The sequence below is a fragment of the Heterocephalus glaber genome, unplaced genomic scaffold (assembly GCF_053883595.1).
Source record: "Heterocephalus glaber isolate CG9 unplaced genomic scaffold, H.glaber_assembly_v1.0 deba00001452, whole genome shotgun sequence".
Lineage (NCBI taxonomy): Eukaryota > Metazoa > Chordata > Mammalia > Rodentia > Bathyergidae > Heterocephalus > Heterocephalus glaber.
The window spans coordinates 14,032,262-14,060,205 of NW_028258302.1; the positions used below are offsets into that span (position 1 = coordinate 14,032,262).

A 27,944-nucleotide genomic window follows, 5' to 3' on the forward strand; every position below is an offset into this window, starting at 1 on the left:
CTACCTGAGCTGCACCCCAAGGCTTGTAATTAATGTTTTTTTTGTATCGGGGATCAAACTCAGGACCTTGCACTTTCGAGGAAGGTGGAACTACTGAGCTAAATCCCCGACCCTGTAATTGTTTAAATACATACATCTGCTATTGAAAGAATGTGGAGTTCAGTAAGCATTTCTAAAGATTTAATATACTCAAAAACCTTGGTTTAGAAAATTAAAAGAACCATCCCATTTCTCTTGCATTACTGCACCATCTTTTTTCTTTTTTACTCCAGTGATTCCTGAAGCATAAGCATTCCAAACTCCTTTCTCCTTTCTGATGGATTTGAAGAGCGTTGGAGGCACCCACAGGCACCAGGGACATCCTTCGAGCTGTAGGTAACACCAAGATCAGGGGCATGCGCTTATTTTGCTCTTCCCAACAATGCTTAGCACATGTAGGTTGCTGCCTTGAAAAAACAGCAAGTGTGTAGAAAAATAAGTGGCCTATTTTATAAAACTCTAATTTTATTCAAAGTGTTACAAGGTCTCACTCTCCTCCCCAAAATATTTTACAATTTAAAAAAATTAAAAATATTTTCTCAGCCACTGTTCAGATTGCTGCTTCCTTTTCTTGGGAGCAGCCTCTTCCCCTCCCTCGCCTCTTAATATTGCTGTACATTTGTGTATAAAACCTCCATCCTCTCTCTGCCCAGCACAGTGGGGCTCTGGGGTCCTTGGCTGCAGGTGAGGCCCAATGGACAGGGACCATACAAACGACACTGATGGGCAGACTATACTTTGTGCTTTGGGAGAACAGCTACAGTAGTTGGCTTTTTTCTTCATCAAGTGAATCATTGTCTTGCCCCATGGACACCTGTTCAGAGCCAAATATTTGGCTTGAGGTTGCCCATGGCTCTGTAGCCCTGCCCCTTCTCCAGCTGCCCCAGGCCTCGGTCCATGACAGCTGCGTCTGATGACTATAACCATCTGTCTGCCTGGGGACTGTTAGAACAGGAAGAGTGGCATGTGACCAGTGTGGGGCTTGGTGGAGCCCCAACTTCTCAGAGTGCAGGCACCAAACTCCCAAAGGAGGGCATCCTGGTATTGTGGAAGGCAAAGTCAGAGTCAGGGAAGTGGGATAAAAGGTCTAACCACACAGATCTGTGGTGAGGTTAAGCAATGTTCCTTCTGACAACCCCTCCTCTCCCCGCTTCATCCTGCAGGTAGCAGGATGATTCTAGTGATTGCTTTTTTTTTTTTTGGTAACAGGGATCGAACTGGGGACCTTGCGCTTTTGAGGCAGGCCCCTGAACTACTGGGCTAAATCCCTGGCCCAGCAGGATGATTCTAGGAAGGAGGACGAAAAAGAGAAGAATGATTCTGCTCTGTTGATGGGAAAAAGGCAGGAGATGACAGTGTTCGGGAGAGGTGGGGAGAGGCTGCTGGAATCTGGAGCTGTCTCTGCTTCCCTGTTCAGTGAGGGAAGGTGGGGGCCAGGCCCTCATAGGCTTCATCAGCTCTGTTCCTTGTCCTTGACCAGTAAGACTGTGTGCTGGCCCCCGCTGGACACAGATAAGACCACACGGTTCTCCAGCTGTTTGCCAGTCATCTCCACAGGGCTCCAGGCATCGTCGTCCTGCCCTGTGCCCAGCTGGTAGTTGGTGCCCATGCCCCAGGAAAAAACACGGCCTGCAAGACAGAAATGGGGGTGGCTGTCTCCAAGATCCCTAGCCCCATGTTTCCAAGCTATCAGAAGCTGGGGACATAGTGATGAATATTTGCCTTGGCCAACAGCAGCCTGGCGAGGTACCAGCTCCTGAGTGTTCAGCTAAGTTGAGAGAAGCCAAGGAGATGATGATCTTAAAAACTGCCAAAAGGGGTGGGGAATTAGCTCAGTGGTTCTGCCACCTGCCTCGCAAGCATAAGGTCCTGAGTTTGATCCCTGGTACTCCCTGCCCCACAAAAAAAAAACTGCCAAAGATTTCTTCTGTTCCTAGCCATGGCATTCAAAGCCCTACATGGGTGGCTGGTCCCCAAACCCTTGCCCAACCTTCCAAATTTTAGGACTAGCCACCTTTGAGACTGTGCTGGATGCTCCTCTGCCTGGAACATCATCCTGTGCTGTCTATAAAGGACTGAAACTTCAAGGTGCAGTGTAAGCCCCACTTCCTCAGGAAGTCTTCTCGAACAACCTCATATCAAGAATCTCTGCCAGCCTAACTTCCAACAGATCTCCACAGCTATGCCCCTCACCCACTCAGGCTTTGGCAGCCACCTGCACACAGCTTCCTCTGCTGTGCTAGCCAGGATCTGACTACTAAATCTTTCTTTCCCTAAGATTCTAAGTACAATTCCCTGGGAACCTGGTAAATAGGAGCCTGAGTTAGGAGTCTGGAGACCCACATTCAAGTCCCACTGCCTCCCTGGCCTCGGTGCTATTTTACCCTTTGTTTTTATTCCTCCTCTGCAGAACAAAGCACCTCTATTAAAGTAATGTCTACTCATGTATGTCTACCAAAGCCGGAGCTTCTGAGAGGCAGGAGCAAAGCAGCACCATCACAATGTGCTCTTGGGCTTCAGCTTTGTCTGATGGCAACATTACAGCCTCCTGGGAGTCTGCTAGGACTCATGATCCCCAGGTCCCACCCAGAGCAGGTGTGGGCAGCCCCACTCACCATCCTTGGTCACGGCATACCCCACAGAGGCCCCACAGGCCACTGAGGAGACACAGGGCAGTCTGGAGATGAGGGTGGGTATGCTCCTCTCCTCTGCACCCTCGCCAAGGCCCAGCCGCCCATACTCAGCCCGGCCCAGGCTGTATGCTTTTCCTGTGGGAGGAGGGGGAGAGATGAGCAGTAGCAGAGGGCGTGCCCCAGGCAGAGGAAAAGGCAGCTCAGGTGAGTTCTCCTGTCCTTTGGAGCCTGTTTCTCTTCCCAGGGTGATAGGAAAGTCTGCAATGTCTCTTTTCATCTTAGGAGAGACCTATGAGAACCTACATGCTGGTCCCCGGTGAACTTACCCTTGGAACCAGCGGAACACTGGGGGATAGGGGTGGAACCATGTCTGGCCCAATCCACAAAACAGGGTCAGGTTCCAGGAGTCTGGGCAGACCCAGGTCCATGCCCAGGGAACAAAGCCTCCAGTGGAGAGAAAGGAGGGGTCCTACCTTCTGAATCCATGCAGACTGTATGGTGCTGGCCACCAGAGAAGCCTACCCAGGACTTGGTGGAATTCTTGAAGGATGTCAAGTTCTGTGGTACGAAGCATGATTCTGTGCCTGGTGTTCCTGTCATCAGGGTGAAGGTGTTCTAGGAGCTGCCCTTCTCCATTCCTTCCCACAGCAAGGTCCCCCTCACCAGGATAGGGATAGCCTCACTTTCTAGATGAGACAACTCTAGCTCTGAGGGGCACAGTGAGCCCACAAAGGGTGCACAGTGAAGAAGTGGTGGGGCCAAGATTAGAACCCAGGTCACCAGGTCATGCCTATGCTGGGTCCAGGACTTACCAAGCTGGTGGTAGTTGGAAAGGCCAAAGCCATATATGTGGCCCTCGCGGGAGATGACAAAAGTGAAATAGGCACCACAGAAGGCATCTTGGAACCTCACATAGCCTCGGCTTCCCCTGGATTTCAGCATCACACACTTGGGGACAAGGAGTCGTTCTGTAGGAAGAGAAGTGTTCTCTGACTCTGAATTTGTTTCCCTTCCATTACAAAAGCCCTCAGAAGGAGGCTAGCTGGGTTATTTATTTATGGTAACGGGGGATTGAACTCAGGACCTTGTGCTTGCAAGGTAGCTGTGGTGCCACTGAGCTAAATCCCCGGCCCACTCCCTATTTTACAGAAGAGAAAACTTGAGACCAAAAAAGTGCAAATATTTTGCTCAGTTTCTCAGTTATAGGTAATATTTAGGTGGAACTTACCATGTGCCAGACACTCTTCTAATTAGCTCATTTATCTTCATAACAATCCAAAGAAGCAGGGTTAGAGGTAGGTGGGTTTAGAGAGAAGCAAACTATATCTAGGGCACCAGAGCCAGGAAGCACCAGAATAAGATTCAAACCCAGGTAGTCAGCCTCCAAAGGCTGAGTGGTTTTTTCATTGTACTTTTTGAGACAGGGTTTCTCTATGTAATGCAGGGTAACTTTAAACTATGAAGTCTAGGCTGTCTAGAACTTGTGGCAATCCTCCTCCCTCAGCCTCCCAAGTGCTGGTTTACAGGCATGCGCCACCACACCTGGCTTAAAGCTTGAGTTCTTTTTTTTTTTTTTTTTGGTACCGGGGATCGAACTTCAGGTCCTTGCACTTGCACAGCAGGCGGCGAAACCACTGAGCTAAATCCCCGCCCCTCAAGCTTGAGTTCTTAACTAACACTTCAAGTCCGTTTGATGCAAGCTAGAACACAGAGTCCATCCTACCTTTAGCCTCTATCAGGGGGTAGCTTGCCAAGCTGCCCCACTGGAGGTACCAAAGCCACTTACCAAGGCCCTTCCGGCCACCACGGTTGGCAAATAACTCAGGCACACGGCCCAGCTGGCCCTGCTCCCCACAACCCAAGGTGTAGAGGTCGCCATCAACTGTCAACATTACCAAGTGGTCATTTCCTGAAAGTAAGAGGAAGGCAGGTGATGCAGGGTTCGTCTGCAAGGCCAGAGGCTGAGCCAGCCCAGAACAAGATTCTATAGCTCCTGCCCACTGTGGGGACCCCCAGACTAACCTGAGGCTACCTTCACCACGGGCACATCCAGCTCCACTGGCACGGGCACCATACTCTTCTTCATGGGTTCCAACAGCCCAATGACACCGTTATTGTCCTAGAAGGGAGGGAGACAGCACTTATCAGCCAGTTGTGCCAGCCAAACCCAGGCTTGCAGGAGGCCACAGAGCTGTGTGGTGCAGAGCAATAAATGGCAGCAGGCAAAGATGGAGAGGCAGACTGGAGCCAGACCACATTCTGAAATACTTATGAATGAAATCATGTGTGTTCTGAGATTTCCATTAAAATACCCAAAGAACAGAGATGTAGATATGAGTTAGTAAAGATAAACAAGTCTGGCTAAAAGCTGATAATCACTGAAGTTGTATATAAGTAAATGGAGGTTCAATATATTATGCTGGCCGGGGAGCTAGCTCAGTGGTTCTGCTGCCTGCCTCACAAGCGCAAGGTCCCAAGTTTAATCCCTGGTAACCCCCCCAAAATATATAAATATATATATTATTCTGATTACTTAGGGTATTCTCCATAAAAATTAAGAATTTTCAAACAGGCTTGATGAGAAAAGATACATCAGATTGCTTTCTTTTCTTTTTCCCGTTGCCGGGAATCGAACTCAGAACCTTGTAATTTCCAGGCAGATATGGAGCTGCTGAGCTACACCCCTGGCCCTTTTTTTTTTTTGGTACCGGGGATCGAACTCAGGTCCTTGCGCTTGTGCAGCAGGCGGCAAAACCACTGAGCTAAATCCCTGGCCCTGGCCCTTTTTCTCTATGTAGTTCAGGCTGCCCTTGAACTCACTGTATAGCCCAGGTTGGCCTCGAACTCGTGGCAATCCTCCTGCCTCAGCCTCCCAAGCACTGAGATTACAGATGTGCACCACCACACCTGGGCTTCATGTTTTTCTGAGTCAGGGTTTTGTTTTTTGTTTTGGTACCAGGGATCGAACTCAGGACTTTGCGCTTGCCAGGCAAGCTCGGTGCCACTGAGCTAAATCCCCAGTCCTGAGACAGGGTTTTACCATGTAAATTCAGGCTAGCCTCAAACTTGCAGCAATCTTCCTGCCTCAGCTTCCCAAATGTTGGGATTATAGATGTGTACCACCATGCTCAGCTCAGATTGCTTAATTTTTATATTTCCAAATAAATATAAAAATACTAAAGAATTTTAGTGCTTAAGCTGTTTTTTTTGGCTTGAGACAAAGTCTTGCTATGTAGTCCTTGAACTCACTATGTAGCCCAGGCTGGCCTTGAACTTGTGGCGACCCTCCTCCTTCATCCTTCAGTGCTGGGGTTACAGGTGTGCACTACCACGCCCAACCTGAAACTGTTTTTTTTGGTACCAGGGATCGAACTCAGGACCTTGTGCTTGCAAGGCAAGCAGGCACAGTGCCGCTGAGCTAAATCCCGGGCCCTTTTTCTGGGGATTGAACTCGGGACCTTGCACTTGCGAGGCAGGAGGCAGAACCACTGAGCTAAATCCCCAGCCCGCCCTTGTTTTTTTAAAGTATGCTCTCTGTGGGCTGGGGATTTAGCTCAGTGGTGCTGCTGCCTGCCTCACAACCGCAAGGCCCCGAGTTCCATCCCCTGTACCAAAAAAAAAAAAAAAAAAAAAAAAGGCTCACAAAGTATGCTCTCCATGTCTTAGAATCACTGAGCTGTGACAATCCCACCCCCCACGGCTTCCTCTCCTAAAGCCTCTGTGAAATGTGGAAGAGGCCTAGAAGGGGAAGGAGGAGCTGAGGCAGAGACATGGATTAAAGCAGCAGCTTTCTGGGTCAGCCCCAGCCCAAAAGCGTCAGATTCAAGGAAACAACCAGTGGTGTGGACAGGTCCAGATGAAGAAGCCAGAGACTTGGGTCTGGGCTCCAGCTCTGCCTGTGGGCCTTCATTTTCCCATCAGTAAGAAAGCACAGTAGGGGCAGGGAAGCAGATTATTTTGGGGGGCCCCCAGGTTAACTGCATTCTTCCAGACCCAGTCTTACCCGAAAGGAGCCCCAAAGGAAGACACGGCCATCCTCAGTGAGGGCTGCTGTATGACTGTCTCCTGCTGACACCTGTACCACCTTCTCTTGCAATTCCACTTTTCCGGGGACCATCTCTGAGCCTTCCACCGATGTGTCCCTTCCCAGGGCACCTTCATCGTTGCAGCCAAAGGAGTAGATCTGTGCCCAGGATGCCCCCATTAGTGCAAGGCCTGGCCTCCCAGTCCATTCTTGATTAGGCCACTTCCTGCTTGGCTGGCCAATTCTATCTCCACAGCAAAATGTACATGGCTCAAAGCTACTGCTCCGAACTCCCCAACCCCAGGTCCTGTCCAGCCCTGTACCAAGCCCCCAACCTACCTGGCCACTTTTGCTGAGACACACGGTGTGCATGCCCCCAGCCTCAGCCTGAACCACCTCCTCTGGAATGGGCACCAGGGCTGGCTTCTTCCTCTCCATCACATTCTCACCCAGCCCCAGCTGGCCCACATCTCCCTGGCCCAGAGTCAGCACCACCCCTGCTTCTGTATGGTGAGACCTGTGTGAGACTGAGAGGTGGAGAAGACAACTCCTGAGTGTTCAGGATCGTGAGAGAGAGATCACTTTATGGGCTTTTGGATGACACAGACTGGGGTTCAAGCCCCTGCTCTGCATATGCCATTAGTATGGGCTTTCTGAGAGTTAAGTTTCCTGATCTGTAAAACAGAGTAACAAAAGTACCTGGCTTGTAGGGCTTCTGTGAAGATTAACACCTGAGCACAAAATTATTAATGTCATTGGGAGGAAATGGAAACAAGGAGACTCAGTTCTGTGAATGAATATTGGTAGGGACGGAGAATACAGATCTTTTTCCTGATTAGTGTATGTTATGGAGCAGAGGCATCAGTGCCAACAGTCAGGGCTCAGATAACAATGTCTAAGATAACAACGTCTACCCTTTACTGACTGTTTACCAATGCTAACTTGCTCTGCACACTTTCCTTCCATATTTAGTTTTCTTGGTTTTTTTTGGTACCGGGGACTGAACTCAAGTCCTTGCACTCGTGTAGCAGGCAGTGAAACCACTGAGCTAAATCCCCGGCCTCCTTCCATATTTAGGATCCTGTTTTGCAGGAAAGGAAACGGAGCCTCTGAGAGGTTCAATAACCTTCCCAGACCCATAAAGCTAATTAGCAGAGTGCCAAGGGAGACTACATGGATCAGAGCAGTCGCCAGCTTTCAACCTCAACCTCCTCAATCCCCAGGAATGTGATTTTCAATTCCTAGACATATTCAGAGGAGAAATGGAACCCTTCTGTCTGATCAGGCAGCACATTGAGAGCTGAAGGGGAGAGGGCAGTAGTAAGATCTCATAGAAGCATTTTCAGAGAGGTTTGCACCGACCAGTGGGCTACAAGGCCCTGTGCTGGCCAGTGGAGGCTGCCCATAGGCCTGGCCAGCCAATAGCATCCAGGGCCTTCTCCGGGGGTGTGGCCATGGCCACTGCAGCTGTGCAGAGTGTGCACCAGGCAGAAGCCATCTGCTGGGGTTTTCTGGTCAGGAGGGCTTGGTCCTCAGACACCTTGGCAGGAGTGGGTGCTGGGACCACTGCGGGAGGCAGTGGGCTTCACTGCTTGGTTATGAGAGTCTGGAAAAGACAGACACTGTCTGAGCATGGCCCACACTCCCTCCTCCCAGTCTAGGGTAGCTTTCTCTTATGTCTGTTCTATTCTGGGGTCACAGGAGAGGAAACCAGACACTCCCCTTCATATGCAGCCTGGAGATTATCTCATTTAATCCTCACAACAGCCCAGAGAGGGTGGTGCTATTTTCACCTCCATTTTATGTAGTGAGTAATGAAAGCTCAGCTAGGTTAAGGGATTTGCCTATGCTTATACAGCTAGAACATAGCAGAGCAAAAACTTGAACCCAGCTCTGAAACCAGTAGTGCTAACCACAATACATTACTGCCTAGAATGACATCCTAGGATCTAGTTTTTGGCTCTGTTTTGAGATAGGGTCTCGCTATGTAATTCAAGATGGGATTGAACTAATGGAAATCTTCCTGCTTCATCCTCCTGAGTGCTGGGATTACAGGTGTGTGCCACCACACCCAATTTAGGATATAGGGTTTTTTTGGTTTTTTTCCCCAGCACTGCTCAAATCCTCTCAGAGGAGCATCTGGGCTTTTATGATTCCCAGAGGGGTGAAATTCAATGAGCTACAGGAGACCCTCCAGTTAGATGGGGTCCCTGGACATCCAAGTCCCTCATCTTCAAGTGTTAGGGATGGAGGGGCCCAGTTCCAGACCCCTGGGGCTCCAAGAGGCCACCCACAGCCAGAAAGAAGAGGCCAAGGCCAACTTACCTTTCATTTTCTTGCTTTTGGGGGCAGCATCTTCTGGGGGTGATGTTCTCTTAGCTAAGCGCTTGGGTGGCATCCTTGTGTCCTGAAAAGCCCAGCCACATACTATATGTCAGAAATTGCAAACATTTTCCCCTGCCAATACGAAATTCTTATTTAAAAAAACTCAAACTAGAGGCTGGGGATGTAGCTCAGTGGCGCCTTGCCTGCCTGGCAAGTGGTAAATTCCTTAGTTCAATTTCCAGTACCAAAAAATCTTCCCAAAACAAAAAAAAACCTCAAACTGAACAATGAATGCGTAAAAATAAATTGCACAGATTTTTTTTTTTTTTCCTTTTTGGTACCAGGGAGTAAACCCAGGGTCTTTTACATTCCCAGCCCTTTTTTGATTGACAGGCATGCACTACCATGTCTAGCAACTTCTGTAAATATTCTCCATAGCATTAAAAAAATAAAGGAAGAAGGTGTGGTAGTGATGCCTGTAATCCTGGCACTCTGGGAGACTGAGGCAGGAGGGCTGCAAGTTCAAACCCAGCCTGGGCAATTTAGCAATTTATAGGACCTTGCCTCAAAAATAAAAAAGGGAGGATGGAGTCTAGGGATGTGGCTCAGTGCAAAGGCCCTGAGTTCAATCTCTGAACTACTATAAATAAAGGGCTGGGGATGTCCCTCAGTGTGAAGTTCCTAAATTCAATCCCCAGGATCACAAAAATAAATAAAATAGGCCTGGGGATGTGGCATAGAAAAGCTATGGCAGGAAATATGTACCATTTATATTAACAATGGTAAACTAGGCTGGGCATGGTAGCACATGCCTGTAATCCCAGCAGTTAGGCAGGCTGAGGCAGGAAGATTGCTGGGAGTTCGAGGCCAGCCTAAACTACATATCGAGACCCTGTCTCAAAAACAAAACAAAACAATGGTAAATGGGATTATGAACAATGTTAGTTATTTTCTCTGTACTTTCTCATATCATCTAAGGTATCTCATAGGGAACAAGCAGGGCCTGGTGGTCCACAGGTACTGTAGCCCCAGATACTCAAGAAGCTGAGCACGAGGCTCACTTGAACCCAGGAACTTGAAACCTGTGCACACATCAGCAAGACTGCATCACAAGCCTGGCTAAGACGGAACATTTTAAACTGAGAGTCCAAATAAAACTCAGGGCTGGGGACGTAGCTCAGTGGCACAGCGACTGTCTGGCAAGCATGAGGTCCTGAGTTTGATTCCCAGTAGGTGGTGCATGCATGTAATCCCAGCACTTGGGAGGTTGAGTCAGAAGGACTGCCCCAAGTTTGAGGCCAGCCTGGGGTACATAGTGAGTTCAAGACCAGCCTGGACTACACAGTGAGACCCTGTCTCAAAAAAACCCTAAAAACCCCTCCCAAACCCCAAATCAAAAAACAAAAGAACTGAGCTGGGGATTTAGCTCAGTGGTTCCACCATCTGCCTCAAAAGCGGAAGGTCCTGAGTTTGATCCCCCATACCAAAAAACAAAACAAAAGAACACCAACCCAGAGCATCTGTGTCCTCTGATGAATTGCCACACCTGGAAAGAGGCTGGCTTGTTTTGTTTTGTTTTTTTGAGGCAGGGTCTCCCTTTGTAGTTTAGGTTGGCCCTGGACTCACTATGTAGCCCAGGCTGGTCTGGAACTCATAGTCCTCCTCCTGCCTCTGCCTCCTGGGTGCTGAGATTACAGTTGTGCATCACCTCGCCTGGCAGAGGCTGGCTTTCTCATGCAGTACAAGAGGAGATAAAAACGTGCTAATGCACAAACACCAAGTGCTACAAAATAGAGAAGACAACCTGTGGTAAGGAGGCAGGCTGGAACTTGGAACATCCAGGGCTGCTGAGAAGTCTCAGCCCACCACTCCCATCCACCCTCAGCCGATGGTGCCTCTGTGTTCTCCAGGACGTTGAGAACGGACATTCTCCCCAACTCCGTACATTCTATTCGAGGTCATACTGTATCCAAAGTCTTTTTTCTTTTCTTTTTTTGGTACCAGGTATTGAACTCAGGGACTCATGCTTGTCAGGCAGGTGCTGTGCTGCTGAGCTACATCCCCAGCCCCCAAAGTCTTTTTTCTACCACACATGCAGCTCTGGAAATCTTTATTGAGTCCTAGTCTTTAAGGTCAGGTAAGATAAGCCTGGAGCTCTCAATCTCTGGACTGTGAACCCAGTGGAAGGGGAGGCCAGGGTCAGGCACTTTGAAGCCCTTGCTCTGTGTGGTGGTTGAAAGTGCAGCCTCTGGGGCCAGACTGTGCTTGACTTTGGACAGTCAGTGTCTCCACCAATCAGTTTCCTCCTTGGTAAAATGGAGGGGGGGTGATAATAGCACCTACATCTCTGTACGATGTGTAGGGTTAAATGAGCTAATACTTTAAAGCATTCAGACTGGGCTGGGGGTGCAGCTCAGCAGTAGGGTGCTTGCCCAGCAGTGTACACGGTCATGGCTTTGATCCTCAGCACTCCAATTAATCAATCAAAAGAATAATAATAAAGTCCTCACATAGTAAGTCCTTAATAAAGCAATACTGGTGTTATTACAGCGCTTGCTTAGGGCCTACCCCGGGTAATACTCAGGCACAGCCCAATCTGGGAACCTGGGATCTCCTCCATCTTACAGATGAGGGTGAAGACTAGCCAAGGCCACAATGAAATGAGAATCCCGAGAGCCTTTCCAGTCTGAGCCTCAGAGGTGCCCAGCACGCCTGCCCCATTCCTTTCTCAGGCTTTCCAGCTGTCCAACCCATAGGATACAGACACAAGGCCAGGCACCTTTATTTTTCTTGGTACCGGGGATCGAACTCGGAACCTTGGGCTTTTGAGGCAGGCACCAGAACCACTGAGCTAAATCCCCAGCCCATAGGCATTTCTTGCTGATTATTCTAGGGGCGGAAAATGAGGTACTGAAGGTAGGGAAGCCACCACTGCCTAGAATCCTGCCAAGCCTGGGAGGCTCCCACTGGCACAGTTCTGATTCTAAAGAGGCAGCAGGGCCGGGGATTTAGCTTAGTGGTTCCGCCGCCTGCCCTGCAAGTGCAAGGACCAGAGTTCGATTCCTGGTACCAAAAAAAGAGGCAGCAATTCTGAACTTCACCCAACTTCTATTCCCTGCGGTGGATGGCCTCCCTTCCAACATGCCTCTTTGAGATGCTCTCTTCCCACACTAAAAATCTATGCACTCTTGGATTGGCAAGAACTGGATTCACCTCTCAAAATGTGGCTTTCTCACTTCTGTTGTTTTGTTTTGTGATACAGGGTCTCCCTGTGTAGTCCAGGCTGGCCTTGAACTCACAGTGATCCTCCTGCCTCAGCCTCTAGAGTGCTAGGATTCTAGGCATGCGTCACCATGGTCAGCTTCACACCTGCTCTCATGATCATGACTGGCCAGAGGCTTTAACCTCTGAGCTGTATCTTCATCTGTGAAAAGCGATGTGTTGACTGCTTCTCAGGGCTGTTATCAAGACTGCACCGGAGCTGGACATGGTGTGCAGCCAGGAGGTATAGCAAGGAAGAGATTAACCCTCTCCTTATAACCAAGGAGCTTATATTCTATAAGGAAAGGAAAAACATTAAAAACGGTACTATGGAGACTGAGGCAGTAGGATTGCAAGTTCCAGTCCAGACCGGCCAATTTATTAAGATCTTGTCTCAAAGTAAAGAGATTAGGGAAACTATAATCCCAGCACTTGGGAGGCTGAGGCAGGAGGATTGCTGCCAGTTTGAGGCCAAACTGGACTACACAGTGAGTTAGGAGGCTGTCGTAGCAACCAAGTGACAGATGTAGTAGCTTGATTAAGCCTGGAGCAAGAGAAAAAGACCTACCTAGCAGAAAAACTTGTTTTGCTGGTGAGGTTAGTATGGGGGAGTAAAAGGAAGGAGAGGAATCACCCAGCACTTGGGAGGCCGAAGCTGAAGGATAGCCATGAATTCAACGCAAGCCTGAACTACATAGTGAGACCCTGCCTCAAAAAAAAAAAAAAAGGGCCGGGGATTTAGCTCAGTGGTTCTGGCACCTACCTCGCAAGCGCAAGGTCCCAAGTTCGATTCCCAGTACCAAAAAAAAAAAAAAAAAAAAAAAGCACTGGAACTACAGCTCGGTGTGAGGCCCTGGATTCATTACTCAGTATCACCAAAAAACAGAAACAAAAACTAACAAAAACTTATTTGTACTGGGGTGTAGCTCAGTGGCAGAGCACACATTTAACATGCAGGAGGCCTTGGGTTCAATCCCCAGCACCAAAAAGATAAAGAAAAAAAGAGAGTTGGGCATGATGGCACACACTGTGATCACAACACAAGGGAGGTTGAGGCAGGAGGATCATGAATTGGAGACCAGCCTGAGCTACACTGTGAGACTCAGTCTCAAAAAAAGGTGACTTTTTCATCCTAAAAAAAATCAAGAGGATTCTGGGCAGGCCTTCCCAGAGGGCCTAGGGGCTTGGCCAAACACAAAAGGTCCTGAATTTGAGTTTAAGTAACTACGAGGATGGTGAGATGGAGAACACTGGGGAACAGAGAGGAGAGGCAAGGCCCAGAGCTCCAGATCACCAGGTATCTTCCTTAAGTCTGAAGGCCTGGGAGTCACTTGAGAAAGGACAGCAAAGTAAGCAGTCAGATAGATTAGGGCTGGGAGTGTAACAGGCGTCCCTCGAAGGCAGACAGTGTGCCCAAGGCAAACTGTCTATTAGTTTATCAGAATGATCTGCAACAGGCAGCCGTACCCAGGAGAGTCCAGACCAGTAGTGTCGAACCTATAGCATGTGGGCCTCAGCTGGCTGTTTGTTATCACTGAAAGCTGTCTGCGAATCCTCTGGGGCTTTCAGTGATAAACAGTTGCAGCACACGTGCCATAGGTTCGCCACCACTGAGAAGCATGGAAAAGTACTACTCAGCACATGAAATTGAGTGTAAAAGCAGGAAACAGAATTACGCCAGCACATTGCTGCTGATGCTGGGCTGAACTGTGGGAAAGGTTGGAAAGGGAAAGAAATAAGGGCTGAGGTGGTTGGTATCATGGGCCACCACTACCACTACCACCACCACCACCACCAACATCTGCTATTGTAGGTCAGAACGGAACCAGCTCTGTCAACATCTTAGTCATATGTGATTGGCTAATATTCTGGGGGAATCTCACAACCATTTGGCTATAATGATCCCACTTTATAGGTGAGGAAACAGAAGCACTGGACTAGAAAGCCAAGATCTGAACACAAGATGGTCAGGTGTCAGAGCTGGTGTCCTTGAATATTATAAGAAATTGCTTCTACTTCCTCTGGAGGGTCCCTAGTCTCTTAGCTGACAAGAAAGATAGCACTGAGATGGGCATAGTGGCACACACCTGTGATCCCAGCACTCAGGAGGCTGAGGCAGGAGGATCGCTGTGAGGCCACTTTGGGCTATTATAGTGAGTTGAAAGTTAGCCTGAACTAACTAGTGAGATCCTGTCTCAAAAAAACAAAACAAATAAACCAAAAAAAAAAAAAAAAAAAAAAAAAGGAGGGCTGGGGATTTAGCTCAGTGGTTTCGCCGCCTGCTGCACAAGTGCAAGGACCTAAGTTCGATCCCCGGTACCAAAAAAAAAAGGAAAGAGAGAGAGATACCATCTTGCCAGGCACAGTAGTGCACACCTATAATGCAAGCATCTGGGAAGCTGAGGCAGGAGCATGGTGAGTTCAAGGACAGCTTGGGTTATATATCAAGTTCAAGGCTAGCCCAGATTACACAGTGAGTCTATGTCTCAAAGAGAACAAAAAACATGACCAGGCATTTAGCTCAGTGGCACTGCACTTGCCTTGCAAGCCCAAGGTCCTGAGTTTGATCCCAGGTACCAAAAAAAAAAAAAAGAAAGAAAACAAAAAACAAAACAACACAGGGGAGGGAGCCTGGGTATGTAGCTCAGTGGTAGAGCACCCCTGGGTTAAGAGTCCCAGCACTGCAAAAAAAAGAAAAAGGGTGGGGGTTTAGCTCAGAGGTGCTGCCACCTCCTCACAAGCACATGGTCCTGAGTTCAATCCCCGGTACCAAAAACAAATATATATACATATATATATACACACATATATATTATATATATACACACACATATATAATATATATATAATATATATATATAATATATATATATAATATATATATATATATATATATATAAAGAAAAAAAGGAAAGTGAACAGGCCAAAGGCAGACCACAATCTAGGCAGGAGGGCCAAATCCAAGGAGCAGAGAACAGAAGGGAACTGAAGGAGAGGAGACACTGAGGAGGCTGGGATTGGACTGGTGACAGACCTGGACAATGGGTACAGACAGCTCCCCGCTATGGTGGAGACAGCACCCAGCAATGGCCTGAGTCCCACAGACCTGAGTTGTCTCTATAAAACAGTAGGTAAGAGCAAGGACCCAAGTTTGATCCCCGGTACCAAAAAAAAACCCCAGAAGGTGTAGGGTGTGGTGGCACATGCTTGTAATCCCAACACTCTGAGAGGCTGAGGCAGGAATGCCACAAATTTGAGGCCAGCCTGAGCTACATAGTAAGTTCAAGGCCAGCCTGAACTACACAGCCAGACCCTGTCTCAAATAAAACAAAACAAAATGGAGGATTCTAGGCACTGGCCAGTCTGTTATGCATAATCACAGAGGCAGGCCAGGGCCGAGCAGGTACCTTCTGAAAGATGAGTGCTGTGCCCAGCATCTGCATATCTTCAACAACAGCAGAAATCAGTCCTTTCTACAGACTCCCTGACTGCTCCATGTGTCTGTTTTGTTTTGGTGCTGGGTATTGAACCTGTGTGCTAAGCACCTGGTCTATCACTGAGCTGCATCCCCAGCCACTGGGTGTGTTTTCTTAACCAGTCGAGTCTAGACAGGGAATAAGAACTTGTGTTTTGTCCTCATACTCCTGTTCCCATCCTCTGCTCCCCAACTTCCACCTTCAGGAATTTACCATCTGGGAGAAGAGCGAGACAGTCACAGATAACTAAAAGTCATATACAGAGTCAACTGCCACTAACAGGCACCCATGGTGTGCCACCTTCTCCCAGAGTGTGCACACCTGCCTCTGAGGTGTGCCCACTCAACTTTATAAATCAGGGAGATCAGGCCCTGGGAAAGGTGCCCACTGAGAGGGGATGAAACCCCAGGTCTCCTGACTACTCCTGTCACAGGCAGAGCTGCTCCCCAACCCACTTCCTCACTTGTTGAATGAAGGGGTAGGGGCACCAGACTAGACAGCTTGGTGATCCTGCTTCAATCCCTGTGACTTTACCACAGCTGCTATTGGCAAAGGGAGACCAAGGGCCCTGGGACATCGGCAGCTGTCCCTTACCTCCCCCATACCAGGAGGCTGCAATCTCTGTGTGTGAAAGGTTCCCCCAGAAGGGGAGGGAAGAGAGGGCTCTCAGGCCAACAAATTTGCTGAACTGCTGTTATGCCAGGGACAGGGCTGGCACACTTCACATCAACAGTTCCTCCCTGGGCCCCCTTTGTTCGCAGACTGGGGCCTGGGGCTGTGTGTTCACTTCTCCCTGGGGAAAGGGGCCACAGCTCTCACCAGATGTTAGAACCACTGCTTTCTACTGGTAACCTTCACCACATACCTCTTACCTTCCTTTTACAATAAGGAAACTGAGTTGGGAGACGGGGTGGGTGGCCCAAGGGCACCCAACTAGGAACAGAAGATTCTAGTTCTTGGGTTGTCTTTATAATTGAAACCTAGTTAACTCATAATTTCATCTTTCCAAGTTTCACTCTGATGCCATTCTTGGGGAGAACTTTCCCAATCCTCTCCACCCCCACCTAGTGTTCCCTGATCCTGCCCTCCAATCCTTCACACTATGCCCCGCTGTAGCATCTCACTGCCCCTTTCTCCCTGTGGTAACCCTGACCACAATGTTACGCAGGTAGTTAGACATTAGCAGGCCCCAGGGACAAAGGGTATCCAAAAGAGCATGTTTTGTCAGTTATAGTTAAATGAAGAAACGTGTACATTTACAATCAATTTTTAGGTCTCAAATGCAAAATGATCCCCACAGAACAGATTTTTAAAGATTACACATTGTGACAAAGAGCTATTTCTAGAACAAGGAATAGAACATATCTCGTTTCCATAACCTATGGCCCAGTGATCTCAGAACAGGGTCTCACTATGTAGTTCAGACTGGTTTTAAACTATGTAGCCCAGGCTGGCCTCGAAATAACAGTGATCCTCTTGCCTCAGCCTCCCAGAGCTGGGATAACAGGCATGTGCTACCATGCCAGCAAGAGGAAACACTCTTTAAAGACTCTGCTGCCTCAGGCTGAGGCCTTACTTAAATTAGTATTTTCTTTCATAAGTTTCTCAAGTGATTAAGACCCCTGAAGAAACACTAACCATCTGAAAAGAAGAAGGAAGATATTGTGCAGTTCCAAAGTAATCTCTGAGAAAAATGTGGATAAGTATCATGAACTCCACAGTTCCTTGAACATCAGGAGTAACTCTTCAGAGTGTAAAAAAGTAAACTCTCACTTGATGCTTCAATAAAGGCATAAATCTCTATGTCTGCTTTACAAAAAATTCTACCTGTACTTCTGCACGCCTGCCTGGGTCTTGACTGAATTCCTTCATCAAAGGCATAAAAGGACCGAGGAGCCAGGGTTGGTTCCCAATGACAACACTCACCTATACCTTCATTCACGTCTCTGCCTGTATGTGCCCCTGCCTGGCTCACCCTGACCCCACCACCTCCAGTCTGCCTTTCCTGTGCCACCAAAACCTCACCTGCAAAGTCATTCCTGACCTCCCGGGGCACGCTCCGGGGTCCCCTTGCGGTTCCCGTAACTCTCCATACGTTCAACTTTTGCTGGGGCACACAAGTCACACGAGGTCGGAGTTCAGCTAATTTCTGATGAATGAATGACTCGCCCGCAGCAGTGCCGGGGCTGCAAGGACATTTTTGGTGATCACACTGGACTGTAACTGTCTCGCGTGAGGTCTCCCCGGGGAGACCCGGAGCTCCTTAAAGGCCACAGGCGGCCCGCCCTTGTCACCATTGTTCCCCGGCACTTCAAGAGCAGCACAGCAAGGACAGCTAGCAAATAATTTGTCCACTGAGTCGATGTAGTGCTCAGGGCGCACCTCTCCAATTGGCCAACAGTCGACTGGGTGCCCACAGACACTGAGGCTCCTGTCCCTGCACAGGACCCTCACCAGCCACCTTGAGCTCCTAAAGCAGCCCTCTGCAGGGCAGAGGCCCCTATGCCGCACCGCGCCGGCTCCAAACCTATGCCGGGTAACCCACGGGAGCCCGGCGGCGCTGGGGCCCGCGGCGTGCGCGCCCGGCAGTTTGAATCTCCCGCCCGCGCAGGAGAGCTAGGCGCGGGGCCGACGGCGGAGGGGCTGCGCAGGGCCGGAGCGGGCGAGGCGGGGCCCGGCCTGCCGCCCGGCCGGAGCACACGCGTCCGTACCGCGCGCTCCTGCCGCCCGTCTCACGTGGAGTCGCACCGCACGGTGTCGCGGGCGCTCCCGAGCGAGGCCCGGGCCCGCTGCGGCTGGGGTCGCCCCCACGCCGCCTCGCCTGGTACCCTCCGCGCGTCCCCGCGCGACCTACCTCGGTGCAGGTCTGGGACTGGGAACTCCGGCGCTCGCCGACAGGGCCAGGAACTGCCCTAGAGCATGCGCTCTGCAGGTCTCCGGCCCCGACCCTGGCCAGAGGGAAAACAAAGAGCCCGGCGGCCCCTAGCGGCCACCCCGGGAAGTGCAACTGGCTCGTTCTGAGTTAGCGAGCTCTAGAACCAGGCTCTCCCTGGCCCAGCTACAGTAGCTGTGTGTTTTGTTTTGCTTTTGTCGTTTCTAGGTTTTGTGTTTTGGAAAATCCTCGATAAATGGACTGACACTCAAACACTCAACCAACCAACCAACCAGAAAGACTACTGTACTTGAATCCAGGCTGGTTTGTTTGGGAAACTCTGGTGTATAAAGGAAAAAAGACACCGATCTTTCCTGCCCTCACAAGGGTATCCATGGAGAAGGATGAGAAATCAGACTGTTGATACCTCACAGGGGGTTATGACAAAGGTACACACAGGGCTGACAGCCTAGCGGTTAAGAATGGCTTTCCAGGTCAAATTCAAGACAAGGTACCCGAGGAGAAGCCACACTTGTAGTGTCAGGGCTGGAGAGGCGGGGGAGGATGAGGAACTGCCTGTCCCGCAGAGAAGCAGAGGGTAGCGCAGAGGGTGCTCATGACTGACAGGTCGCGCGCAGATTTGTGCCCCACCTCTCTCCTGAGGCAGTGCGGAGCTGGGCTCTGAGCCCGGAATGACAGGGTCAGACCTTTCAGAACTAAGTGGAGAAAGGACTTGAGGAAAAGAGAGGGAGGGGGAAGAGAATCAAGGGGATCAGAGGGTACAGATAAAGTTGCGAATTGGGATTCAGATCTGAAGATGGGAAACAGGCAGCAAGGAAAGTACCCTTCTCTTAACATCTTTTCTTCACAGTGCATACAGACAGTTCTTCAGGATTTCAGGAGCTTTCTGAGGTAAGCGCTCAGGCTATTTGATTGTGTCTGGGGGTTCTCTACGTAGGTCAGGGGAGCAACCTTTGCAGGTAGGTATTTTCTGAATTTCATATTAATTCTGACTGAAAGACTACATGGAGACAAAAATTGCTTTTGAGACGGGGGTCTCACTGTTTTCCAGGCTGGTCTGGAACTTGCCGAAATCCTCCTGCCCCAGCCTCCCTCCCAAGTGCTGGGATTACAGGCATGCGGCATCACTCCCAGCCATATGGACATTTTTGATGAGAATTTTCCAACTGAATTCTTCTACCATGCAGTGCCAACCCCAAAGCATTCCCCTGCCTTCAGTCTCTTACCTCTTTAAGTTTACCTCTGCCTTCATCATGGACTCTTTTGGATGATATACTATGAAATTTCTCCAAAATTTTTCCCCTGCGATCTCTAGTGTCTCTTTGCTGTCTTCCTCCAAAATCTTACTCACATGACTTAATGTAATTTAGAAAAAAAAAAAAAAAGATTATCAAGCTCTTTTGTAAAACTATTGGTTAAATAAACATCCGTGTGTGTTAACTCACTTGTTCCTCACAAAAATCTCATGATGGTTGGAAAATGAGGTTAAAGAGGTTAAGTAATTTCCTAGGGTTATCATACAAGTGGTGGAAAGGGATTTGACTCCTGTTCATGGCTGGGTCATCTGCTTTTTTCTTTTTTCCAGTATTGGGAATGAAATCCAGGCCTGGTGTATGCTAAGCATACAAATTTGTACTCTACAAATGAGCTACACACCCAACCCTGGACCATCACTTATTTAATTAAAAAGTTTTTCCTTTTTTTGGTACTGGGGATTGAACTCTTGGACTTCACACTAAGCTACACCCCCAGCCCGTTTTTAGTTTTTATTTTGAGATAGGGTCTCACTAAGTCCTAAATTGCCCAGGCTGGACTCAAACTTGTGAGTGCTGGGATAACAGGGGTGCAGCATCATGCCCAGTGTTTAAAAAAATTTTTTTTTGGTACTAGGGATTGAACTCGGGACCTTGTGCTTTCGAGGCAGGTGCTGGAACCACTGAGCTAAATCCCTGGCCCTAAAATTTTTTTTTAAATAGTTTTGAGCCATTATCTTTTATCTGACAGGTCAGACCACCTAGGCTGGTTCTGACATCTATCCTAAATTACAACCTTACATCTCTACCTACAAGACTGAGCATCTCTTTTGATCTTTTTGTCATTTGGTTTTTTAGGTACCAGGGATCAAACTCAAATCATTTGGATTTTGGGGTTTTTTTTGATAACAGGGGTCAAACTCAGGACCTTGTGCTTGCGAGGCAGGTGGCAACACCACTAAGCTAAATCCCAGCCCTAAATTGGTTGTTTTTTTTGTTACCGGGGATCGAACTCGGGTCCTTGCACTTGCAAGGCAGGCGGCAGAACCACTGAGCTAATAAATCCCTGGCCCCCTCTAAATTGGTTTTTTGAGACAGGGTCTCCCTATGTACTTCATGCTGGCCTGGAACTTCAATCCTCCTGCCTCAGCCTCCCCTCCCCAGTGCTGAGATTACAGGCATGTGCCACCATGAAGGACTAAAACGGAACATCTTAAACTGAGAGTCCAAAATAAAACTCAGTGGTGCATGGTGATTCATGCCTATAATCCCAGCACTAGGGAGGCTGAAGCAGGAGGATCCCTGTTGAGTCAAGGCCAGGATGAACTATGTAGCAAGACTCTGTCTCAAAAAGGAAACAAAACCCAAACAAACCAAAACGTAAAAAAAACCTTAGTGCCTTCCCATGGATCAATTTATCCTTCCAGTCAATGTACAGATCTTGTCTAGTAGTTCTTCCCTCTCCATGTTTCCATTTCCTGTCTAAAGCACAGCTTTTTTTTTTTTAAAGCACAACTCTTATTGCCTCTGCTCCTGGCTCTCATTTTCTCCATTTAATTCTACCTTTATCTCTAGCTTAAATCATGGCTTCCTTCGAGACTTTTTTCCCCTGTGAGATGTTTTCTTTTTTTTCTGGTAGCAGGGGTCAAACTCGGGACCTTATGCTTTTGAGGCAGGCAGTGGAGCTAAATCCCCAGCCCTGTGAGATGTTTTCTTTTGGTAATGGGGATCGAACTCAGGACCTTCCACTTGCGAGGCAGGCGTGTGAGATGTTTTCTTGCTTAGAAATCATAAAAAATTCAGTCTAGGACCAGAGTTCCATCCCCGGTACCAAAAAACAACCCCCCCCCCCCAAAATTCAGTCTAGTTTAATAAGCATTTTTAAATTTTTACTTTTATTGGGCCAGGGATTTAGTTCAGTGGTTCTGGCACCTGCCTTGCAAGTGCAAGGTCCAAAAAAATTTTTTTTTTACTTTTATTAACACATCCTTGCAATACATATAATTACATTCATTGTGGGGAGTTGGTACAAGTGCATAATGCATCTTAATTCCTTTCACATCCTCTTCCTATCCCCTCTCCTTCCCATTTGTTAAAGGTCTAGCAGTTTTCTATTCTTATCTTTTATTTTGCTCTTTATACGTTTAAGTTTCTCAGATAAGAGAAAGAGAAACCATGCCATATTTAAGCTTGTGTCTGATTTATTTTCTTAACATTATCTCAAGGTGCATCCAGTTGCCTACAAATGACTTGTTTATCCTTTTTTATTTATTTTTTTTTTGTATCAGGGATCAATTTCAGGACCTTGCGCTTGCAAGGCAGGCGCCAGAACCACTGAGCTAAATCCCTGGCCCTCATTTATCCTTCTTTATAGCAGACTAGTATTCTGTGTAAATACCATTTTCTTTATTCATCTGTTGATGCACATATATACTGCTTCCAAGATTTTAAATTGTACTGCTATTAACACGGATATGCATGCATCACTATAATATGATTAACTCTTTTGGGAAGATACCTAGAATAGCTCGGTCAAATGCAATTTCTATTTTTATTTTTGGGTTTTTTTGGGGGTGGGGGGGGTGCCCGGGATCAAACTCCTGTCCTTGTGCTTGTGAGACAGGTGGTGGAACCACTGAGCTAAATCCGAAGCCCTGTCATTGATTTCTTGATGATAGCCATTCTTTCAGAGGTAAGATGGAATGTTTTATTTTGCATTTCTTTATGGCCACAGATGTTGAGTTTTTTGTTCAGTGCCGTCCTAGAACCATGCTACAAATGCTCTAGCTTTTTGTTTTTTAATGGCCTAGGACAGCCTTGAACTTGAGGCAATCCTCCTGCCTCAGCCTCCCCAGTGCTGGGATTACAGCTGTATTCCACCATGCCTGGTTCCCTGAAGCTTTTCGATTTCCTGTCTCTCCCTTGGCCTCTATGTTTCACTGTGAATACGCTCACAATCCTACCTTCTTACTTTTTTTTGAGACAAGGTCTTGCTATGTAGTTAAGGCTGGCCTACAAACGCAAGGACCAGAGTTCGATCCCTGGTACCAAAAAAAAAAAAAAAAAAGAGACAAATTAAGATCTATACACAAGCCGGAGTTCGATCCCTGGTAACAAAAAAGACTGGCCTTGAACTCAAGAGTTCTTCCAGCCTCAGCCTGAAGCTGAGATTATAAGTATATGCCACCAAACCCAGCATTTTCTTTTTTGGTACTGGAGATCAAACTCAGGACCTTGTGCTTGTGAGGCTGGTGGTGGAAACACGGAGCTAAATCCCCAGTCCTATTTTCTCACGTCTGTGTGGGTGTTTCTCCCTACCAGAGTATATTGCTGAATCCAGCCCCCTCCCCATACTGGGGATTGAATTTGGGAACTTGAGTTTGCCAGGCAGGTGAGGAGCCATTGAGCTATGTCCCCTGGCCCCTAGTTGAATTCTTGATATATTTTAAGGCCTATTTCAGTCTGTACATTCATGAAATCTTTGAGACAGGGTCTTATGTAGTTCAGAGTGGCCAATTTACAGCAATCTTCTGGCCTCAAGCTCCCTAAGTACTGGGATTATAGGCGTGTGCCACCATGCCTGGCTTTTTTTGTGGATAGGGTCTTACAGGTACACCAGGCTGGGCTTGAATTTGTTCCTTCTGCCTGTCTCCTAGTGTGACGGGATTAGATGTGTACCACTGTGCTCAGCTTGTTTTTTACAGGGTCTGTATAGTCCAGGTTGTCCTGGAACAAAGGCAATACTGCTCCTTCAGCCTTGAGTACTGGTATTATAGGGGTTATTACACCAGGTGAGACAGGAACTTGTGGCCCTCATGCAGATAAGGGAATTGAAGCAGCTGTGACTCTTCCAAGGTCACATGGACTGCTGTCAGAACTCAAATCTAGTTGATTCCCAAATTTGATGATACACATTCATTTGCTCAGTATCGCAGCCATCCATCTCCTACTGAATCTGAACTGAAAATTATTCCCCCTAAGACAAGGTTTGTGTAAGTATCAAAATGAGCACCGACCAGCCTTAGTGGAACAGAAGTGTCCTGGGAATAAACCTGCCTCCCCTCCAGCTTCCTCTTCACTAAGCCTTCAGTACTTGTTTGTGCAGAGGATCTACTCCTAGTTATGGACTCTGGAAAACAACTCACATCCGCAAAATGAACACTTGAAAACCACAACAGTACCTGGCACAAATGTTCACAACAGGAAAATGACCTATTCACTATTGTGAAGAATTATAGCCAGGTGTGGTCTGGCACACAACTATTAAATCTCACACCTCTTGAGAGGCCGAGGCAGGATGCAAGTTCCAGCCATGTCTGGGCAATATGAGATCCTGTCTCAAAAGGGCAAAGGTCCAAGATTCAATCTCCAGAAAACACTCCACACCCATTTTTCTTCTGTAACTAGTTACCCTAAAAACAGCAATCTTAGTAGATGCTGTTCCCTCACACCCAAACACACCCACTTGCCAGCTTGTCTCCAGCAGGTCTGAAATCAGTCCCTGGGAGTTCATCCACCCCTCTAAATTACTTCAGCCCCAACCAAGAGCTACACTACCTTCTTCCAGGTTCTTGGCCATCTTTCCATGAGGGGCTTTTACCTTCTGCAATGCTGGTACAAGTTAGTTGGCTTCACGAAGCTCCCATTGTGACATGGATCACATCAGGAGACAAGCTGGCAACTGTAGGCTCCAGTGCCGCTCACGTGACAGGAGTGAAGAGCACATCAACTCAAAGAACACTAATTGGAGTATCTGACAAGCAATTTAACCTACAATTCTCATTCAACATCCATGACCACTCAACACCTCTATAATTCTCAAAAATTCATTGGAACAGGATTAAATCCTCACAAACACCTTATTGAACAACTCAAACGAGTTTAGGTGCATTTTCCCAAATAATTTTAAACAATGACCAACCCAAGATAAGCAAAATGTACGTATTTGGAGCCTAGGACTTCGGAATTTTAGTTTTATCAAACCAATATGGCAACAAGACTTGATTTTTTTTTTTGGTACCAGGGATCCTTGTGCTTGCGGGGCAGAACCACTGAGCTAAATCCCCAGCAAGACTGATTTCCTAACTAGCACCACCCATAAAATATTGAAACCCTTGGGCTGGGGATTTAGCTCAGTGGTTCTGCAGCCTGCCTTGCAAGCACAAGGTCCCGAGTTTGATCCCTGGTATCAAACACACACACAAAATATTGAAGCCCTCATAACATTTCCACATAAAGCACACAAATATATAATCTTTATTTCAACTCACGAATACATTAGTTTGATATCAGAATTGTGAAGTACATTAATGCTTACAGAAAACCCAAACATCTAAGGACACAGATTTTATGCATAAAATAATCCATTCAAAATCCTAAGTGGTTGTTTGAAAACTGCTGTCTCCTTGAGAATGGTTTTTTTAAAGCCAAATTATTTTAATATCAATGACAACTTTCAGCTTTGAAGGCCTCCGGAACAGGTAACTCATAAATCTTTGTTTCTATTGTTTTCCTTGTTCTTTTTTTTTTTCTTTCTAATTCCTACTCCTCCCTCATTTCTTCTCCCCTTCCCTGTCCTCCTTTCATTTGAACATTCTCCCTACTTCCTAATAGCTATAAAATGGCCATTTCAAAAAAGATCAGGCACGATGGCCAAACCCAGGTTACAATAAGGAAAAAAAAAAAAGCATGGTGGTATATACGTATTTTAACACTTGGGAGGCTGAGTTCAAAGCCAGTCTGAACTATAGACACCCTGCGTCTCAGAAAAATAAGACCAAGAGACAAATGCAGACAAACACTATCAGAAAACCAAAACCACAATAACCATTATCACTTTACCAAGTCTCCCTAATTCAAGGAGCCCAAATAAAACCAGGTCATCTGCCAGAAGTCCAATATGGTTCCTCCTCCTGAATGGGAAAAAAGAACAAAACCCCCACATTATATTTTTGAAGTTTGCAGTTCAAATTTAAAGCCTTATGTTTACTAGACGTTGTTTCCTGCATGGTTTATCTCCCCAGTCATTGCCCAAAGGACTCTGAGAAGTTGTAGGAATATGCAGGCGCAGACAAACCCCAGCTTCTTCTCCAACATTGTGGAAAGGGACTGTACATCATGGGGCAGAGCCCTATGCTCCCCTATGCCACCTGGACAGAGCCCGGGGAGAGTGACCTCCCAGGATATCCACGTTGGAATTCCTGACCTCAGTGCCAAGTTGGATTAACATTTAAATAAAACAATCTCCCCGGCTTTTGAGTCACTGGAATTTGTTGTAATACCTAGGTGCACAGAAAAAGAACAACTTGGACTACACAGTAAGACCCTGTCTGGAAAAAAGCCTTTATTCTTTCCATATACACTTGTTAGGTGGTATCTCCTGATGTACAATTAAACTTTCCTAACTTCTTCCTTTAATTCACAACTCCATTCTTTGATGTTGTAGGAGTACACAAACTGCACATTTCATATCTGCCAAGTTGAAAACTGTATATATCTCCTGTATCAATATGACTAAACAGCATTTTTTTGGGTATAAGGGATCAACTCAGGACCTTGCACTTTCAAGGCAGGAGCAGGTGCCACTGAGCCAAATCCCCAGCCCAGCATTTTTGTTTTTTGAGACAGGACCCCACTACGTAGTCCAGGCTGGCTTCAAATCCGTGGTGATCCTCCTGCCTCAACCTCCCGAAGGTTGTGATTGGAAGCGTTGGGTACCACACTCGGCTTTAAACAGGACTTTTTTTTTTTTTTACAAGACATAAACATACTTTTTATTAAATTATACACAGAAACAAGCTTGTATATAGATACAACCAGCATTTTGTGCTTATAATAAATAATTCAAAGGTAGAATTAGTTGACAAATACTGTTAATCCCCGAACAATACAGTGCATTTTTAACTTACCCTGCCTAAGTTATCTGAAATCTTCAGTGAATTCTGCAAGAAAAATGATGCACCAAGTAAGAGATTAAAACAAATTTTTCTTAAACGAGACTAAGTTATATCCAAACTGTGAGATCTAGAGTGTTTCCTGCATGGTTTATCTCCCCAGTCATTGCCCAAAGGACTCTGAGAAGTTGTAGGAATATGCAGGCGCAGACACAAGGCCCAGCTTCTTCTCCAACGTTGTGGAAAGGGACTGTACATCATGGGGCAGAGCCCTATGCTCCCCTACGCCACCTGGACAGAGCCCGGGAAGAGTGACCTCCCGGGATATCCACGTTGGACAGTCAGAGCAATTTATGTAACTCACGACTGAGCAGAGAAACAATTTAACCTGGTGTAGAGCCATTTTTCCGGGTATATTATGGTATATCATCATCAACTACCAAAACGCATCCAAAATTTAGCTTCAAGATCATAGTCGTCATAGCGTTAGAAAATTAACGGGCACTCGGCGGATAGTAATGGCAAAAGCAGAGACAATGCTCACTCATTCAAAAAATTTAAACCAAGAATAGCTGGTCGCTAACTCACTCCAAACTACAGAGCCTTAATAGCTATTGGGGGCCCAAAATCAAACGACTGTATAATTCCATTAGGGTACAAGTGCCTACTAGGCGGCAGGAAGACAAATTACAGAACAGACAACCAAGGGAAGCGCAGGCCGGTTAGCGCTCGAGCCCATGAGAAACGCGCTGTGGCGCAGTCCATAACCCAGTACCCAATTCTCTGCAACCATTCCCGCCTTCGTACGGATGCAGCTGAAGGCATTTCTTCTAAATAACACCCTTAGGAAACACTGGTTGTCGAATCGAGGTACTAGACCTGTAACACGGGAAGCAGACGGGTAAAAATACTCACCTAGAATAGAGAAGTTGTGGTTGTTGGAAAGACCGGACTGCTTCAAAGCAGCCATATTTATAGCTCCCGAGGGGAACGTACCTACGTGACGACATGCGCAGTCAGGGAACTGGAAATTCGCTAAGGCTGCTGGGACATACGCAGTTGAGTTCCACCCCTATTTGGAGTAGAAGTCTCTCGCGATACTGGAAGTTGCGCGCAGGACTATAGTTAATAGGGAATTTGAATTCTT

At 47.3% G+C, this 27,944-nt stretch overlaps 1 protein-coding gene and 2 non-coding genes across 22 annotated transcripts; all 3 read right to left on the reverse strand.

The window, feature by feature from the left end:
- Positions 1–163: 163 nt before the first annotated feature.
- Positions 164–27,836, reverse strand: Rcc1 (regulator of chromosome condensation 1). Of its 20 annotated transcripts, XM_021263181.2 has the most exons (14): positions 27,713–27,835; positions 26,813–26,845; positions 25,746–25,816; positions 10,648–10,804; positions 9,022–9,103; positions 8,237–8,302; positions 7,036–7,223; positions 6,676–6,855; positions 4,695–4,791; positions 4,459–4,581; positions 3,485–3,640; positions 3,146–3,265; positions 2,655–2,807; positions 164–1,668 (listed from the first exon to the last, which is right to left on the reverse strand). In XM_021263181.2, exons 5-14 carry the CDS (start codon positions 9,092–9,094, stop codon positions 1,493–1,495), a joined length of 1,332 nt encoding a protein of 443 aa, XP_021118840.1. In that variant the 5' UTR covers positions 9,095–9,103; positions 10,648–10,804; positions 25,746–25,816; positions 26,813–26,845; positions 27,713–27,835; the 3' UTR covers positions 164–1,492. The 20 variants fall into 20 exon arrangements, with proteins under 20 accessions (XP_021118840.1, XP_021118850.1, XP_004850821.1 ...); XM_021263191.2 differs by lacking the exon at positions 10,648–10,804 and having other exon boundaries at positions 3,195–3,265; positions 24,462–25,816; positions 27,713–27,836; XM_004850764.3 differs by lacking the exon at positions 10,648–10,804.
- Positions 25,898–26,099, reverse strand: LOC147827230 (small nucleolar RNA SNORA73 family). Its single transcript, XR_015452851.1, has one exon. It is a non-coding gene; the product is annotated as a small nucleolar RNA SNORA73 family (small nucleolar RNA).
- LOC147827231 (small nucleolar RNA SNORA73 family) lies at positions 26,931–27,134 on the reverse strand. Its single transcript, XR_015452849.1, has one exon. It is a non-coding gene; the product is annotated as a small nucleolar RNA SNORA73 family (small nucleolar RNA).
- Positions 27,837–27,944: the final 108 nt, after the last annotated feature.

Coding starts and splice junctions, on each gene's coding strand:
- Rcc1 (XM_004850762.4), bottom strand. Junction 8,303..9,021: donor CAAAAGCAAGAAAATGAAAG/GTAAGTTGGCCT, acceptor TGTCTTTTCCAG/ACTCTCATAACCAAGCAGTG. Junction 6,856..7,035: donor GTCTCAGCAAAAGTGGCCAG/GTAGGTTGGGGG, acceptor TCCTGGGCACAG/ATCTACTCCTTTGGCTGCAA.